The following is a 17344-nucleotide window of genomic DNA, read 5'->3' on the forward strand; positions in this document are numbered from 1 at the left end:
TACTTCAAATAACACCGATAGTACTTCAATTAACACCGGCTGGAAAGGTGGTGCTATAACACATCTTGAAAAGCTGTTAGGTCACAAATGCCACTGGGGCATATGCATGCTTCATTCAAATGAGTTATTTTTGTGTCACCTAATAGAAGGAATTGATGGACTAACATCATGTAGTACTGACTTTGTAGGTCCTGTGATAAATATCTTGCTGATGTTAATAAAATGGAGTACAATCCTCAATTTAAAGCTCTTCCAGAGGGAGAGAGCTTTGTTGACATTTCAGAAACAATACTAAAAAATATGTCAACAGATCAAAAACAAACCTACAAGTTATGCAAAGCAGTTAAGATCGGCGTATTGCCACCTAATCTTAGAGAAATTCAATGTGGCACCCTAAGTCATGCCAGATGGCTCACTACTAGCATGAGAATAGTCTTTATGTGGACAAGGAAACATGACTTAACTGATCAGAATTTGAAAAATTTTGAGTTACTTGTCTTATTTTGTTTACAATTTTACTTTACACTTTTTTTTGACATTAAAGTTAAAGACAGACTTGAAGATGCTTCCAATCACATTCTGTCTCAATTGAGAATTCTTAGAAATCAACCTGTTATAGTAAAAGAAATTGTGACTCCCTACATCCAGTTAGGCGCTTGGTATGCGAACCATGAAAGTTTATTAATCTCTTTATTATCTAGAAATAATGCAGAAGACAGCAACTTTGCAGTTGACCGAATTTTGGAACAAAGGGGTAATGATATCCTTGGAGACATGCAAATAAGACCAAGAAAAACACCTAAACTGAACTTTGCAGCAACTACTCTTAAAGAGCTAGTCAAATGGGAAAATGGTGTGGTACAAGAACCTGTTTTTACTTGTTTGCTCACTTAAGATAAGTTGGTAATGCTAAGATTGACACCTCTAATAACTCCTTCTGTTAAAATTCATACTCAAAGTACCGAGCGTGCTGTAAAACAAGCGACAGTAGCATCCATGTCAGTAGTTGGACCAGATGCAAGAGATGGATATATTAGAGCTAGAGCTCAACAAAGAGAGTTGCTACCTGTTTTTAAAACAAAGAAAGAAATTTTAATAAATTTTCAATGTCAATAGATTTGAAAGATATCTTATTTTATTTATTGTTTTTTTAATAGTGCTATAGTAGTGTTATCAAAATATTATTTGGGTAAGGTGGGATAAACCTCCTGTTTTTTTGGGGAACCGCATCACTAGCACCACCTTTATTTCTAATAAAACAAAAAAAAAACAACTGTTATAAGCAAATTTGTTAATCATTAAAATCTCATTGAAAATTGTCCAGAATCTGCATTGCTGGGAGGATTCAAGAAAGATAATGACTTTGAAATAAGTATCAAAAAAAATTGCAACTGGTCTAAAAACATTATTTGCATTTAATATTTCATCGCAATGAAAAAGAAGGGCATGTAAAACATAATAAAGGACAAGTGTGACAAATAAGATTTTACTAAATTTTGCAATTTCTAAAAGTGAAAATTTGGGTATCAAAACTTTTTCCGATCAAAAATATTTTTAAGTAAACCCTATTTAAAATTTGATTTTACATAAGAATACACCTTTTCTTAAGCTTTTAGAAGAAAAAAAATTCTCGCTGTACCCTAATGGATAACTAAGGGTATTCTAAAATCTTCTAAAATTAAACAAAAGCTTTATATTAAATATTTAAAATTAAAAATAACTGAGAAAAAGACCATCTATAAAAATTGCGTAAGATTATTTGAACGTCTACGGAAAAATTATAAAAAATATACTACACTGATTTACTCAAAAAAATACAAATTAAGCTCAAAACGCACTTGGCAACTAATAAACGAAATTATTGGTAACACAAAAAAAATGTCGCAATCTTAGTCCTCAGTTATTAAAGTAGCTGAAAATCTTTTGCTTGATCAAAAAACAATTGCTTCCAAATTTAATAAATATTTTGTATCTGTAGGACGAAACTTAGCCGAAAAACTTCCACACCCTAAAAAATTAATAAAGGCAAAAAGTTAAAAATTAATTTGACTCTCTAAACTCGTATTTAAATTATTTTGATTTGTCTTTCAAAGAACTTGAAAGTGCTTTTAAATTGTTAAAGACAAATGAAACCTTTGGTCCTGATGATGTCAATGGGAATATTATTATAAGCTGTTTTGACGTTTTAAAAGACATACTTTTCCAAATTTTTAAATACTCTATTAATCAGGCTCTATATTCAAAGAAGGAGAAAAAACTAATGTAAAACACTATCGTCCAATTTCTATCATCTCTGTTTTTTCTAAAATTTTAGAAAGAATTTTATACAACTGAATATTCAATACAGTGGCGTAACTGTTAATTGGTCCCCCTCCCCCTCGCCAAAAAAGTCAATGGGTCCTCCCACTTTTTTTCCAAATTTTAAAAAAATATATTTACAAATGAAATATCCAATATTTGCTTTTTATATTGAGTTAACATAACACGATTAAGTATATAAAAAATATTTATTTTATAAATTTGAAAAATAATCTAATCTATCTTTTCTCAAAATAATTATAAAAAAGAACGAAGATTGAAATTATGCTTAAGAGATGCATACTTAATAGCAAAAACTTTACTTCACTTGTGCCTATTTTGCAGAATTTATATTTTCATAATAGCTATACTATTTTAAGACAGTAATTCTTAGAATGCTATCAAGAATAGAAAAAAAAATTGAAGAATATTCTAAGAAACTTTATATTTGTTGAACTACTTTAAATATAAGTTTTTCTTCTTATTCGCAAATTCCGCAATTACTTTTTCTAATTTTAATGTTTGTGCTTTTTCGTTCTCTATTGCCAAAATTGCACAATATTTGTGACGCTCCTGAGACATGCTTTTTCTTCAATATGATTTGATAATCTTTAAATTGCTGAAAGATCTTTCAGCACTTGCAACTGTCACAGGTATTGTCATCAATAGCAATATTGCTGTGTTTACATTTGAAAAATTGCTCTCCATAAAACTGTATTTGATGAGCAGTATGTCAGCTTAATCCTTTAATGTAGTTGCTTCTGTGATGTTATTTTCAATAAAAATGATTTCATTATTTAATTGGGTTGAAAAATGTTTTAACAAACCGTCTGGGTAACAATGTTGCATTAATTTTGCTGATTTAATTAAATCATCTTCAGACAATTTTATTAAACTTTGAGGTTGCAAAAAATTAAAAAGATTTGAAAGTTTTTCCATTCCAGTAAATCTATCACTTATTTGCACGTTAACAATATCTATGGTCCTATAAAAAACATTTAAATCACTTCCACGTTTAAATCACTTCCACTTAAATCATCAAAATGTCTCGCATATTTGGATTGTCTCTTAACCTCAAATGTTGGTTTTATTTTCCACTTACTGCAAATAGTTACAACTAATTTAAATAAATCGTAATTCGATCTAAAATCTTTTAATTTGAATTTCAGAGTACCAAATAACGTGGCCGCTTCGTATAGATCTATGTACTTTATTTGTAAATTTTTTGAAGATAATGACGCATATAAAAACAAATTCAAAGTTTGATATTCTGTCCCTATAATTTTAGAACTTCAGTTTGTTCTACTCTTTCCGAATATTTTAAAGAAATTTCAGTTAAAGTTTTGACTACATCTAAAAAGCGTAACTTTATGGCTAATAAAGAATTATTTCTTGAAGACCATCTTGTTGGGTTTAATTTTTTTTATGTTAATTCCGACTCCCCGCTAAAATTTGATAATAAATCCCATCTTTTAATACTGTTGCCAAAAAAGAAGTAAATTTCTTATAAAATTATAAAAAAATTGTTTACTTCTTTACAACCAGAAACAGCGTCATTTATAACCAGGTTTAAATTATGACATGCACAATGAACATATTGTGCAGATTGCTGAATTTTTTATTTTTTTCTGAGCTCCGTTATGAATACCGCTCATCACATCAGCTCCATCATATCCTTGACCACGGCACTTTTTTAAATCTACTCCTTTATTTTTAAGCAATAATAACAATTAATTGGTTAAACCCACTGCTGAATGATCCTTTATTTCATAAAAACTCAAAAATGTTTCCTTTGACAAGGTTAAGTGTCCTGTTTGCGAATTATGTGAACGTATCGAAAAATTAAACTCAATTTTTCTTTTCTAGATACCTCTTGAGTTGTGTCAACTATAATAGAAAAAAAGGCAAATTCATTTATTTCCAATAATAATGTTTTTTCTAAATTTTGGCTTAAACATTGAATCACTTCATTTTGGATAGCTGGACTAAGATATTTTATAGTGCCTTTAGGCTTATTGAGTACTTGTTTCATTTTTCGTCGTACTTTGACAGCAAACAAATATGAGACAAAAAAATGCCATTGTAAATTTCATCTGCCAACACTTCATTATGACCTCTAAATGCAAGTGAGTTTTTTGTTAACATTAAATTGATGTTAAATAACCTTTCTAATACCATCTTCCAAAATGAAGCTTTATGACAAATTAATGTCTCTGTATGTATGACGAATTAATGTCTCATTAAGTGTACTGTTTTGTTTTCAATGATTGTATACTTGACATGCTTCAATATGTTTTAGGCTATTAGCATGACTTTTTTTTTTTTCACTTAGCCCTTTCCTGTCTCGAACTCCCGAACGCCATTGGTTATTTTTATTATTTGAAAATAACCAACATGTTTCACAATATGCTGAGTCCAAAATTTTGGAATAACAGAGCCAAAATCGTTGCGCTCGACTAAATTTATATCCACAATAATAATAGTTTGTGGAAAACTATCTACAATTTTGTGAAGGATCTTTTTTAAATGGTCCTTGTGGTTTAGATCTTTCAGAGGAAATAATAAATCTTTTTGTGCTACCATCAAGAAATTTTCCTTTAAAATATCCCATATCTGTTGTTATTGTATTTAATTCCGAAAATATATTCGGTTCTGGATTTGTTTCTTGTTTTTATAACGAGATTCATTATGATCTTTCGAAATTTCATTGTGTTCTAAGTTAATTGAAACAGATAACATTTCTTCTTGTTGGGTTATTGGGTATTTTTATCTGCAATTACTTCACTAGGTTTCTGTTCTACTGATGAAAAAAATAAGGATATCTTTTTATTGATTTTACGTAATTTATCATCAGCCTCCTTTTTTAATTTCCTTTTTCTGGCTCCACTCATATAAGTTCTTTTTGAGTCCATGCTATTATAAGAAAAATATTTTATTAGAACAATTATATTTATGTATTAACCTTATAGATATAAATATATATAGCTAAATACTTTTGAATAAATAATAGACTTATTTTGTATTTATTCTTTAGTTCGTGTTTTGAGTCCGCCCTTTTAATTTTTATAAATACATAATTTGTGTTTCTTTGTTAATTCATACTATCCCCGTACTATAACAAAACCTAGTGCGTACTCTACACAAAAACATGGTTTTACTTTTATCGCGTTTATATACATTTTTTAATTTAAAAACTCAAAATCTTAGTAATTAATTTGTATAGGAAATTTTGAAATCGCTAGAATAAAATTGCAAGATTTTTTTTAACTAGCAGTTAAAAAATAATTACCAATGTTATAAATATAACTAGTTTATTACCTATTAGCTAAACATTTTGATAACTTAACATATTGTAATGAAAATTATAACTATATGATTTTAATTCCTTTGCATGAATGCATATAAAAAGAAAAGCACTTACCTTCTAAATATAATAAATTTAATAATTTATACTTAATTTTCCACTCTAAAATCACTTAACTTTATTGACAAATATTAAATTACTAAATTATATCAGCGGTATTTCTTTAATGAACAACGTTAATATTCACTAATGTTCACTAATTTTAATTAGAAATTCTATAACGGAGTTGCAATTGAAATTAAATTCTGTAATAGAATTTCTATTGAAATTTAATTCTCCAATAGAATATTAAAACTTCTAATAAAACTAAATCTATAATAGAATTTCTATTAAAATTAAATTCTATAATAGAATTTCTATTGAAACAAAATTCTATAATAGAGTTCCTATTATAGAAAAAGAATCTGTTTTTCATTTAAGAATACGTGAAAAATCTTCGTGGGGCCCTCTAAACTCCGGGCCCACCCGCCTTGCGGGGTTGTGCAACTGCTAGTTACGCCACTGATACAATCACCTTTTAGCAAACAAATTATTATGCAATATGGATTCAAAAAAAATAATTCAACAGAGCTTGCTATTATTCAGCTTAAAAGAAGTATATCAGACTCCTCTAACAGTTCTAAATTCACATTGCGAATATTTATTGATTTAGCAAAAACGTTTGATACAATTGATCATAAAATTCTTGCTTAAAAAATTTAAAATATTATGGTATAACAGGCAATGTTTTATAATGATTGAAAAGTTATTTAACTAATCGGAAAGAATTTGTTTACGCCGATGAAACATTTTCATCAAATATGTTAAATATTACATTAGTGGATTTCCTCAAGGATCCATTTTAGGATCTCTTCTTTTTCTTATTTTTAATAATGATCTATATAAAGCCACGAATTTATTAACAACTATGTTGGCTGATGACACTAATTTATTTATGTCACAAAAAAGCATTCCTACTCTGTTTTATTACGAGAACATAGAGTTAATCAAAATATCTGACTTGTTTAAGACTAACAAATTGTCTCTTAACATTGATAAAACTAAATGGATTCTTTTTGATCCTCTTATCAAACAACATAAACTGCAAATTAACATGCCTCATCTTGTTATTGACAATATACAAATCAAACAAGTAGCAGTAACCAACTTTCTAGGTGTTTGTATAGATGAAAATCCTACATGGAAAGTAAGATTAAAAACTTATCAAATAAAATTTCAAAAAGTATAGGAATATTGTACAAAGCAAAAAATATTTTAAATAAACATACTTTAGTACAATTATATCACTCATTTATACAATTACATCACTCACGGTTATATTCACAACTATATCACTATTATATATACTCTCAATTATATCACTATTTATACTCACAATTATATCACTTATATCAATTAATCAATTATATCAATTATATCACTTATATCAATTATATCAATTACATCAATTATATCACTTATATCACTTATATCAATTATATCAACTATATCAATTATATCACACAATTAAACTCACAACTTTATCACTATTGTATATACTCACAATTATATCACTCACGGTTCATACAATTATATCACTCACGGGTAGTACAAATAAAAATAAACTTAAACCTCTTTATTATCAGCAGAAGCATGAAGCACGTCTTATATATTTTAAAGATCGTTTAATACTCATGCCAAGCCTCTATTATTTAAAATAAAAGTTTTTAATATATCTAAGTTTTATATTTTTAATATTCTTTGTTTTATGTTTAAATGTAAAACCAATTCATCCCAATTTCTTTCCATAATTTGTATTCATTAAAAGATAAAAATAAATACATTTTACGCAATGATAATTTTATTAGGCAGCCCAACTTTTAAACAAACCTTTTTAAATTTTGTATTGGTTATCGCGGACCATTCTAATGGAATAAAATGGTTTAAAAAAATTTTACTGAGGATTTCATTTATCAAAGTAACTACTTTTGTTTTAAACAATAGCCTTAAGAACTCATTTTTACAATTAAAAATTTAAAAATATACTTCTGATATTTTTAAGTGATCTTCCTATTTACCCCTTTATTTTACCGTGGATTTATAAAAATTGATAGGTATCATTAACTACTGTAATCTACATATATAATAGATATAACACATTTTGTATTTATAACAGAATATTTTAAGTTTCTTATTTCGTTAACTTATTTTTTATCTTGTAAATATCTTATAAATTTTAACAAGAACATTTCTTAGTGGTACTCGACGACAAGATCGTATGGTCTTTTACGAGTCTCCGCGTTCTTTTATTTTTTAATAACGATCATTATATATATGTTTTTTTATTTTAAAGTATTTGTATTTTAAATAATAATATGTTGATAAACATTCATAACAAGTTGCGTTACATGGTAAATGTTATTATCATTTTACTTTTAAACGCACTTTTTTATATAAAAAAATAATAATTAAAATTTTAATTGTTATTTTCAATTAACTATTGCTAAAGCATATAATTTTGTGAATACTTTTGTGTAATCATTTTCACAATTGGTGAATATTTGAAATAATTTCTTTACTTTGTAATTACTTTTTTATAAAACTGATCACTTTTTTTTGACAACTTAAATTTTGTAGTGGCTGGTGACATTTAGTCAAACAAAACTCAGTTACCAACTGCTAATAATTAATGCTATATGTTGTTGATAGTCCTAAATTGAAATACGCAACAGTCTTACTTTACTTCATGTCTTTTTGAATTATCTTTCACTGTTTATCTCTTATCTAACTACATATAAAGTTCAACAATGTAAATGTTCACTGGATTTATATACATTTCATGGCTAAAATGTTTGGCCTTTTATGAATCTGCTTCGCAGCTTTTCTTTCATAAAAATAGCAATAACCAAAACAAACATAAAAACAATTGAACATCCTCTTACCCCTTCAAAGCCTATTTTAACAGATAAACTACAATAAAAAAAGAGACATCAAGTTTTTTTGTACAAATATTTGTTTCTGTATTTTGTAAACCCTAACATAAAACTACTAATAATAATTTTTTATTGAAGTTAAACTTAGAATTAAGATATAACTACTGTTAGATACCATGAAAGTTTTTGGCAATAGGTAGCGTTTTCTATAAAAACGAGTGTTTTATTCATGATATTCTCAGGTGCTTAAGGTGGAATACCCCTCAGAATTTTGAAAATATTGGAAATAAATATTATTTTCTTACTTTGTGCAAAATTTATCAGAGATTCACAATTTCAAAACCATTTTAAAAAATGTGTTATAGATCTTTATTAAACTAGAATTTATTGAACCCTAAAAATTTAACTTCCATAACACCCGCCATAGCAACGGCACTTTTTTTTTATTATAACTAAAAAATCCACTGAAAATCTTATTTTTCTGTTTGCTAAACATACTAAAGAAAGGAAATTCATTTTCTATTGTTTAAAACCACTTCAGAATAAAAGCAATCACTGGAATGTCCATTTTTAATCTTTTAAAATGGTTAAAGCTTGTAGAGTTAAACAAAGAACTTAAGAAATTAAAAGGAAACAAATGTTTTATTGAACGAAGAAATTAGTTGTAAATGGTGTGGATATGGATGTAAATAATAGCAATGTAAACATAGAATCAAATTGTGTAGATATGAATGTAAATATTACTAAAAGTGTTGAAGATATAAATGTAAATATGATGAGAACTGTTGATTTTAATGTAATTGGTTCTGATCAAATTAGTTCTTCTGCTAAAAAAATCAAAAACATTTCATCATCAAGACCTACAATATTGAGTAGCTTAATTACAGGATACCATTTCATTGATTAAGAAATACTTAACTCTGTAGTTTCTACCCTTAGATGTCCAGAATGTATGTCATTAGAGCTATTTCTTTTAGAAAACGAAAACAAGAGAAACGGTCTAGCTTCTTGTCTCTATATTAACTGTTTTATTTGTAATTACTCAAAAGAATTTTACTCATCGACATTCAACAAACAAAAAAGTTTTGATATAAATACCAGGGCTGTATACGCTATTAGATCATGCGGTCAAGGTTATTCTGGATTTTCAAGATTTGTAAGATTGATTGGATATGTCTAAACCAATGACTATTAACAGTTATGATAAAATTGTTTTAAAATTAACTAATGCAATAAAATGTGCAGCTGAAGTCACAATGATGGATGCTGCTCAAGAATTAAAAGATTTTAAAAGTGATCATTTTTTTTTAAACTCCATTACTGACCATTTGCTCAATCCAACTAATGTTGCAGTATCATGTGATGGAACTTGGCAGCGGCGAGGCTACTCGGCAAGTATTAGATGTTGAAGCAATGAACAAGGCATAGAAAAGTTGTTTTTTTAAAGAACACTTAAAGAAAGAAAACCTATTTGCCTATGAAAAACTGCACAATAAACACAAGTGTACTGATAATTATCAAGGACTATCTGGTGGTATGGAGCCAGAGGGAGTCCGCAGAATATGGAATAGGTCTATTGCAAAACATTGTCTGCGATATACTGAACTTTATGGTAATGGAGATAGCAAAGGTTATGATGCTGTTAAAAATGTTTATGAAGGTGTATAAGGAAACAAACTTGAATTTGTTAGACATGTTCAAAAAAGAGTTTTAGTGAACATGTCTAACACGCTTACGTAACCTAAAAAAAAAGGTAAAAAGGTCTAGGTGGTCGCGGAAAATTGACGGATGCAACTATTGATCGTCTCCAAAATTATTATGGCATGGCAATTCGACAAAACAAAAATGATTTAAACGGTATAAAATTTGCTATAAGGGCTACACTTTATCATGTTGCCTCATCAAAAAATGAAAATTTACATTTTCCTCACTGTCCTGAAGGTGCAAATAGTTGGTGTCGGTACAATTGCAACAAAGCAAATCATGCCTCAACATATAGGCCTGGCCCTGGTTTACCTATATTGATTGTTTGGAAACTTAAACCAATATATGATGAGTTAAGTAATGACATTCTTTTAAAAAAATGTCTTCATGGCCTTACCCAAAACAACAATGATTTATTTAACATGACAATATGGGAGCGTATACCAAAAGGTCATTATGTTTCGCTTACTCATCTTCAGTTTGGTGCTTTTGATGCAGTTGCCCATTTTAACATTGGTAAACAAGCTAGTGTATTAATTTTAGAAAAAATGGATTTGAGACCTGGAATGAACTTGTTAGAAGGATGTAGGCAAATAAATAAAAAAACGATTATATTTAGCCAAATATAAAAAACTAAACCGCGTAAAATAACGCAGACAAGTAACTCGAGGAAAAAAGAAGAACAGATATGATTAAACTCTTGAAAAAGAAGGAATACCATATCAAACTGGTACATTCTGATATTTATATTATTTATTTTATCAAGAATTGCATATATATGTATATTATTTAGAACTTTTTTATGCAAGCATTTTTAATTTAATTTAAAATTTTATTTTTTGTTGATGGTTACAATAGTTTTAACAAGAATGAACTAATTAAAATCAACACATTTAACAATTATAGACAATACACACTCACATGAAATTCGTTAAAAACAATAAACAATAAATAAACCAAAAAAAATCAAGAGCTGTTTTTCTCAGATGGAGATTTTAAAGACACCGGCCAACATATCTAAAAAACCACAAGTGATGTAAAGATAAAATTTTAAGCATGAATGCATTTTATTGCCTTCTGTGATTTAAGTGCGACAAATTTTTTAGAAAATTTATTCCAGCCCTGGAATAGGTTAACGAAGTCACAAAAATTGGGCTAATTTAAGCCCAATTTTGAGCCTATTAAAAAATCATATCAAATCATATCATATACTGTTCCACTCATATCACAGAACAACCTTGCAAGAACAATTATCTAAAAAAGATTTTGTTAAAGTTGTGTACATCTTGAGCTACGCTGGCCGGGGTCTTTTAATAACTTTGTGGTTGTTGGTCTATTTTTGCAGGTGCCATTTTACCAAAAAATTTTTTTTTTCTTTTTAAACCTAATACATTATGTATATTAAGTTAAATTTATAAAATAATAATTACTCAAAAAAAAAACCTTAGGGGTATTCCACTCTAATACAAGCTAATTAAAAAGTGGTGGGTGGTTGAACTTTTCTTTAGACCTAATAAAAACGAAAGGAGAAGGAGTCCTAATATTAGGGTGGGTGGTATTTTTTCTCAATTCTAGTAAACGGGGATTGTATTGATAAAAAGGGGCAGGACTAAGTTTTAAGATGCAGTAAACAAGGGTTTGATTAAAAAAGGTGCTTCTTGTATTCTAATAACCGGGGTGACAGACGAATGCCTGATTACAGGGAAAGTTTTTATTTTTCATCAGTGAATTTACGTTTTTAAATTTTTAAGACCGGTTTTATGGTAAAAAGGTGAAGTTTCATTGTCGATAACAATTAACGAACAGAACAGGAGGGATCCTAAATATGCTCGAGTGGGTGCAAAAATTCTTCAAAAACTTCAATAAACGATCATGTGAATTAAGCACCTGAGAATTCCTTTCTGCAGGACTAAAAGTATATTTTACACCTATTTGGCTTGACTGTTCTCGATATTACATGTTTTACTGTATAAATTATAAGAGTTTTCATCATCACAAATACAGCAAACAATTAAATTAAAAATAATGAAATAATTAACTTCGTTATCAAATAACCTAACAACGAAAAACAACCCCTTTCTTCTTATTTCCAATACCAATTGTTCTTTTATTTTGTAATATAAAAATCAAAAATTACTAGTTTTTTAATACTTCGGATATTTTCATAACATAGACCGGTAGTCGGGCGAATATAAAAAAAGTTATCCTTTTCAACTTAACTTTAAAGCCAGAAAATATTCAAGCTGATTTTCGGCAGGCGACATTCAGCTATTTCAGAAAAAAAAGTTCAGAAATAGTTTAATGACTGCAATATATAACTGTGCTAATCGAATAATAGAAAATCATTGTTTACACAACAAACAATAATAAATCCTACTATTGCATAACAGGGTCAAAGAAACAAATAAAACGGGAATACAAACAGAACCTTAAATATATTATTTTCAACTGCGTATTTTTTGTATAACACAGGTAATGAAATTAAAACATAAAAATTAAAAAAATCGGTGGTTTTATAAGTTGTACTTTAAAGTTTTATTTAAATATTTAAAAAAAAGTGTAGATTACAGTGAAAGAACGCTTAAAAGCAAATTTTAGAGTATTATTTTATTTTTTGTTCATTGTGTAACATAAAACAGTAAGAATGACACCGAAATTTAACACCTTAAAAAGTTTAAGTCAAGATTTCAGTTCATAAAATATAAGATTTGACACAAAACTTTACACAAAAAAAAACTTAAAAGACTTAAAATCTTTAAATAAACGTTGACAAAAGTTCTTTTATTTTCAAAAAGTAGACAATTGCGTTCTTAGGATCTTTATCATTACGAGGTAATAACTACCATCAGAAACTCATAACATATTTGTTTCTTTGAAGAACACAAATATTCCTACCCTGTAGCAGACGATCAATTTAATAGTCGTCACCTCTACTTAGAACTTCTTTACAAGTTGGTCTAAGTAGAATAGTGTGTTCGTATTGCGCTGTGTAACACCCTTTGACGTCGCAGAGAGGAGGATACGCGTCAATAATACCTGCATCTTGAAGATTTCGTAAAGCCATTAAATATTTCGTCTAAAAATTCAAACTCAAAATTATATATCTATAAACATATATAAAAAAAGCTATTTTCTTCCTCTCTCTATATAAATATCTCTCTATATATATAAATATATATATATACATATAGTACTTTAAAAAAAAAAAGTATATATAAATATATATATATATATATATATATAAGTATAAATATATATATATATAAAAGTATATATATAAAAGTATATATATAAAAGTATATATATATATATATATATATATATATATATATATATATATATATATATATATATATATATATATATATATATATATATATATATATATATATATATATATATATATATATATATATATATATATATATACACACACACATATATATATATATATATATATATATATATATATATATATATATATATATATATATATATATATATATATACACACATATATATATATATATATATATATATATATATATATATATATATATATATATATATATATATATATACACACACATATATAATATATATATATACATACATGTATGTATATAAGGATATATATATATATATATATATATATATATATATATATATATATATATATATATATATATATATATATATATATATATATATATATATATATATACAGTGAGCGCTCTATATAAGCACCCATTTGAACCAATTTTAATAAAAAAGTTTCATATTGGGAAAAGTTACTTTAAGGGAAAAAAAGAGTATAAAAATACTTACCGTCTGGAAAAGATTTTTACTTATACAGAACAATTGAACTATATATATATATGAACTATTTCATATTTTGAACTATATATATATTTTGAAACAATTGAACTATATATATATATATATAGTGAATAAATATATATAGTGAATAAATATATATAGTGAATAAATATATATAGTGAATATATATATATATATATATATATATATATATATATATATATATATATATATATATACATACATAACTATATATATATATATATATATATATATATATATATATATATATATATATATATATATATATATATATATATATATATATATATATATATATATATATATATAAATATATATATATATATATATATATATATATATATATATATATATATATATATATATATATATATATGTATATATATATATAGTTCAATTGTTTCAAAATATATATATACAGTATCGGACAAAACAAGTGCAACCAAATAATGCTAATTTAGTTTCTTTATATAAAAGTGCTGCATTTTTTCAATTTACAGAAATAACTATGTAACTATTTAGAGACAAAGTTCTTCAAGTTTTATTCATCACAAAGTTCATTATTTGTACATGAAAATTAATAAATTAATCAAAAGTATTAAAAAAAGTTGATTTCCTTCTGGACAAAACAAGTGCAACTCGACAAAATGTTGACCAAGCTGTATTTCGCTATCAATATTTCGTTGCGAATCCTTTGCTGTCGATCAATCCTTGCATCTTTGAGGCATAGATTCGATCAGGTGATCAATGAAACTTTGTGCAATCGCTGCCCAAGTCTTTTGAATTTGTTCAAACAGTTGATCCTTATTACAAACACCTTCACGATTAATTCTGTGATTGACGATCTCCCACAGGTTCTCGATAGGGTTGAGATCCGGAGATTGAGACGGCCAATCCATCACTGATAGGTGATTGTCTTGAAACCACTGCCTGACTACTTTTGCAGTGTGTTTCGGATCGTTGTCTTGCTGAAAAACCCATTTTATTGGCATATTCCATTCAGCATGAGGTAACATAACATCTTTCAGGACATTTTTATACATGAAACGGTCCATTATTTCATTGTTTCGATGTATTGGACCTTGACCGTTAGCAGAAAAGCACCCCTAGACCATTACATTGCCTCCACCATGCTTCACGGTCTTATGGCAGTAACGTAAATCGAGGCGTTTTCCGGCCGGTCGACGTACACGGCAAATGCCATCGCTTCAAATGATGTTGAACTTTGATTCATCACTGAACAGGACAATTCGCCATTTCTACACATTCCAATCAATATGAGATGTAGCAAATAGGAGTCTTTTCTTCTGGTTTTTTAGTGAAATCAGCGGTTTCTTTGCAGGGCGTCGAGAAAACAATCCGGCTTCAACAGCACGTCGTCTGATTGTTCGGTCCGATACAGGCAGCTCTAATTGCTTTTGTATCTCGACTGATGATATCCAGGGATCTTTCTTGACGGATCTGACGATTATAGAATCCTCTCTAGAAGTGGTGGAACGCGGTCTTCCATCTTTGTTATCTGCTGCCAACTTCCCCGTAGAACGATATTTGGAACATAGTCTTGATACGGTCCATTATTTCACGCGATATTTATCACAAATACTTTTTTGTGACATTCCAATTGCGTAACCGCAAATAATTTTTTTTCTTAGTTCCAATCCAAGACTGTTGGGAGCCAATTTTGCACTTGAAGTCATAAAAATAATAAAAATAAATAATCACGCTTCTCAAGGCTTACCGTGTTACATTTACCTTGTGATGATACAATAATGCTCTGTGGAACACTATGTCTTGGTTGGATGTGGACTATATTGATGTAATGAAACACTTGTTGTATTTCACTTCTTGTATTGATGTTCTTCGATAAAACACTTTGATAAAACTCACATTGATAAACTGTCTTGATAATACTGACTGATTGACTTCCATATACTGACTGAATAACATGTTGATTTACATGTCTCTTATATAGTAAAATGAACCTGTGTGAACCTGTTCTGGAAGATTTTAGATGCTTCTTTTCGATGCTTCTGGAAGCCTCTGGATGCGCCTGGATGCTTCTGAATGTTTCCGGATATTTCTGGATGCTACTGGATGCTTCCAGATGCTTCTTCTGGAAACTTCTGGAAGCATCTGCATGCTTCTGGAAACGTCTGGATACTTCCTTTAATTATTAAAAAACTTCCGTGACGTTGACACGGACCAGACTTAAGAAAATGAAACAAACCAAAAAAGTTGCACTTGTTTTGTCTGCTGCAATATGGCACTTGTCAACGAAATTCTGCCTGTGTGCTGTCACCTGTCAGCTGATTGCTCATGTCATGGCATGCTATGACTCCAGACTCCTGAACTGTTTGCTGTGGTAGTATAGTTCGTTTCATTTTTAAGACATGTAAAATTAGGAACACTTTTTAGCATTGTTCGATGTTGGTTGCAAATGTTTTGTCCAATACTGTATATAGTTCAAATATATATATATTTCAAAATATTAAATAGTTCAAATATATATATAGTTAAATTGCTTATATATATATATATATATATATATATACATATATATATATATATATATATATATTTATATATATATATATATATATATATATATATATATAGATAGTACTTTTAAAAAAAATAGGCACAGTAGAATTTTATTGCTTAAAGCATATTTAAACTACCATAAAATAAAAACTAAAAAAAATATTGAACAAATTTTATTTTATTTGCGAGAAAAATCTTTTTTAAACATATCTTGCATATTGGATGGCATGCTAAAATTGCATATAAAAACGTTATCAAACATAATAACAAAAAATATTAATAAAAAACTGCAATTTATAAAAAATTAAAACAATAAAAATAACATCTAATAAGAAGCTAGAATTTAAAATATCTCACACGAGCTTTTTTGGAATAAACATATCTTTTTTGCATAAATTTTACAAGATTGTTGCAAATATTTTGGAACTCTTCTACAAATGGTCTCTAATTCTTGCATTAGGCTATTTATGGATCGTATTTGCACCTTGACTAATTCTTTGTCCATCCAAGCCGATTTGATTTGACTAGATTCAAATCTGGTGATCGAGCTGGCCAGGGTATTAAATCTACTTTATTTTCTTATTATATCATGAGGAGTTATTTTCTTATTATGTCATGAGGAGTTTACTATTAAACATACATCTTTTGCAGCCACAGCTTGTTA

At 27.7% G+C, this 17344-nt stretch overlaps 1 protein-coding gene across 1 annotated transcript in view; it reads right to left on the minus strand.

Annotated features, from left to right (window-relative positions):
• Positions 1 to 12694: 12694 nt before the first annotated feature.
• LOC100199352 (uncharacterized) overlaps positions 12695 to 17344 on the minus strand; it is a 39674-nt gene continuing 35024 nt past the window's right edge. Inside the window, exon 13 of the mRNA XM_065818381.1 lies at positions 12695 to 13354. Coding sequence (XP_065674453.1) covers positions 13193 to 13354 — 162 coding nt within the window. The 3' untranslated portion in view covers positions 12695 to 13192. The remainder of the gene's footprint in view (positions 13355 to 17344) is intronic.

Source organism: Hydra vulgaris, chromosome 14 (genome assembly GCF_038396675.1).
Source record: "Hydra vulgaris chromosome 14, alternate assembly HydraT2T_AEP".
In the NCBI taxonomy this organism is placed as follows: Eukaryota; Metazoa; Cnidaria; class Hydrozoa; order Anthoathecata; family Hydridae; genus Hydra; species Hydra vulgaris.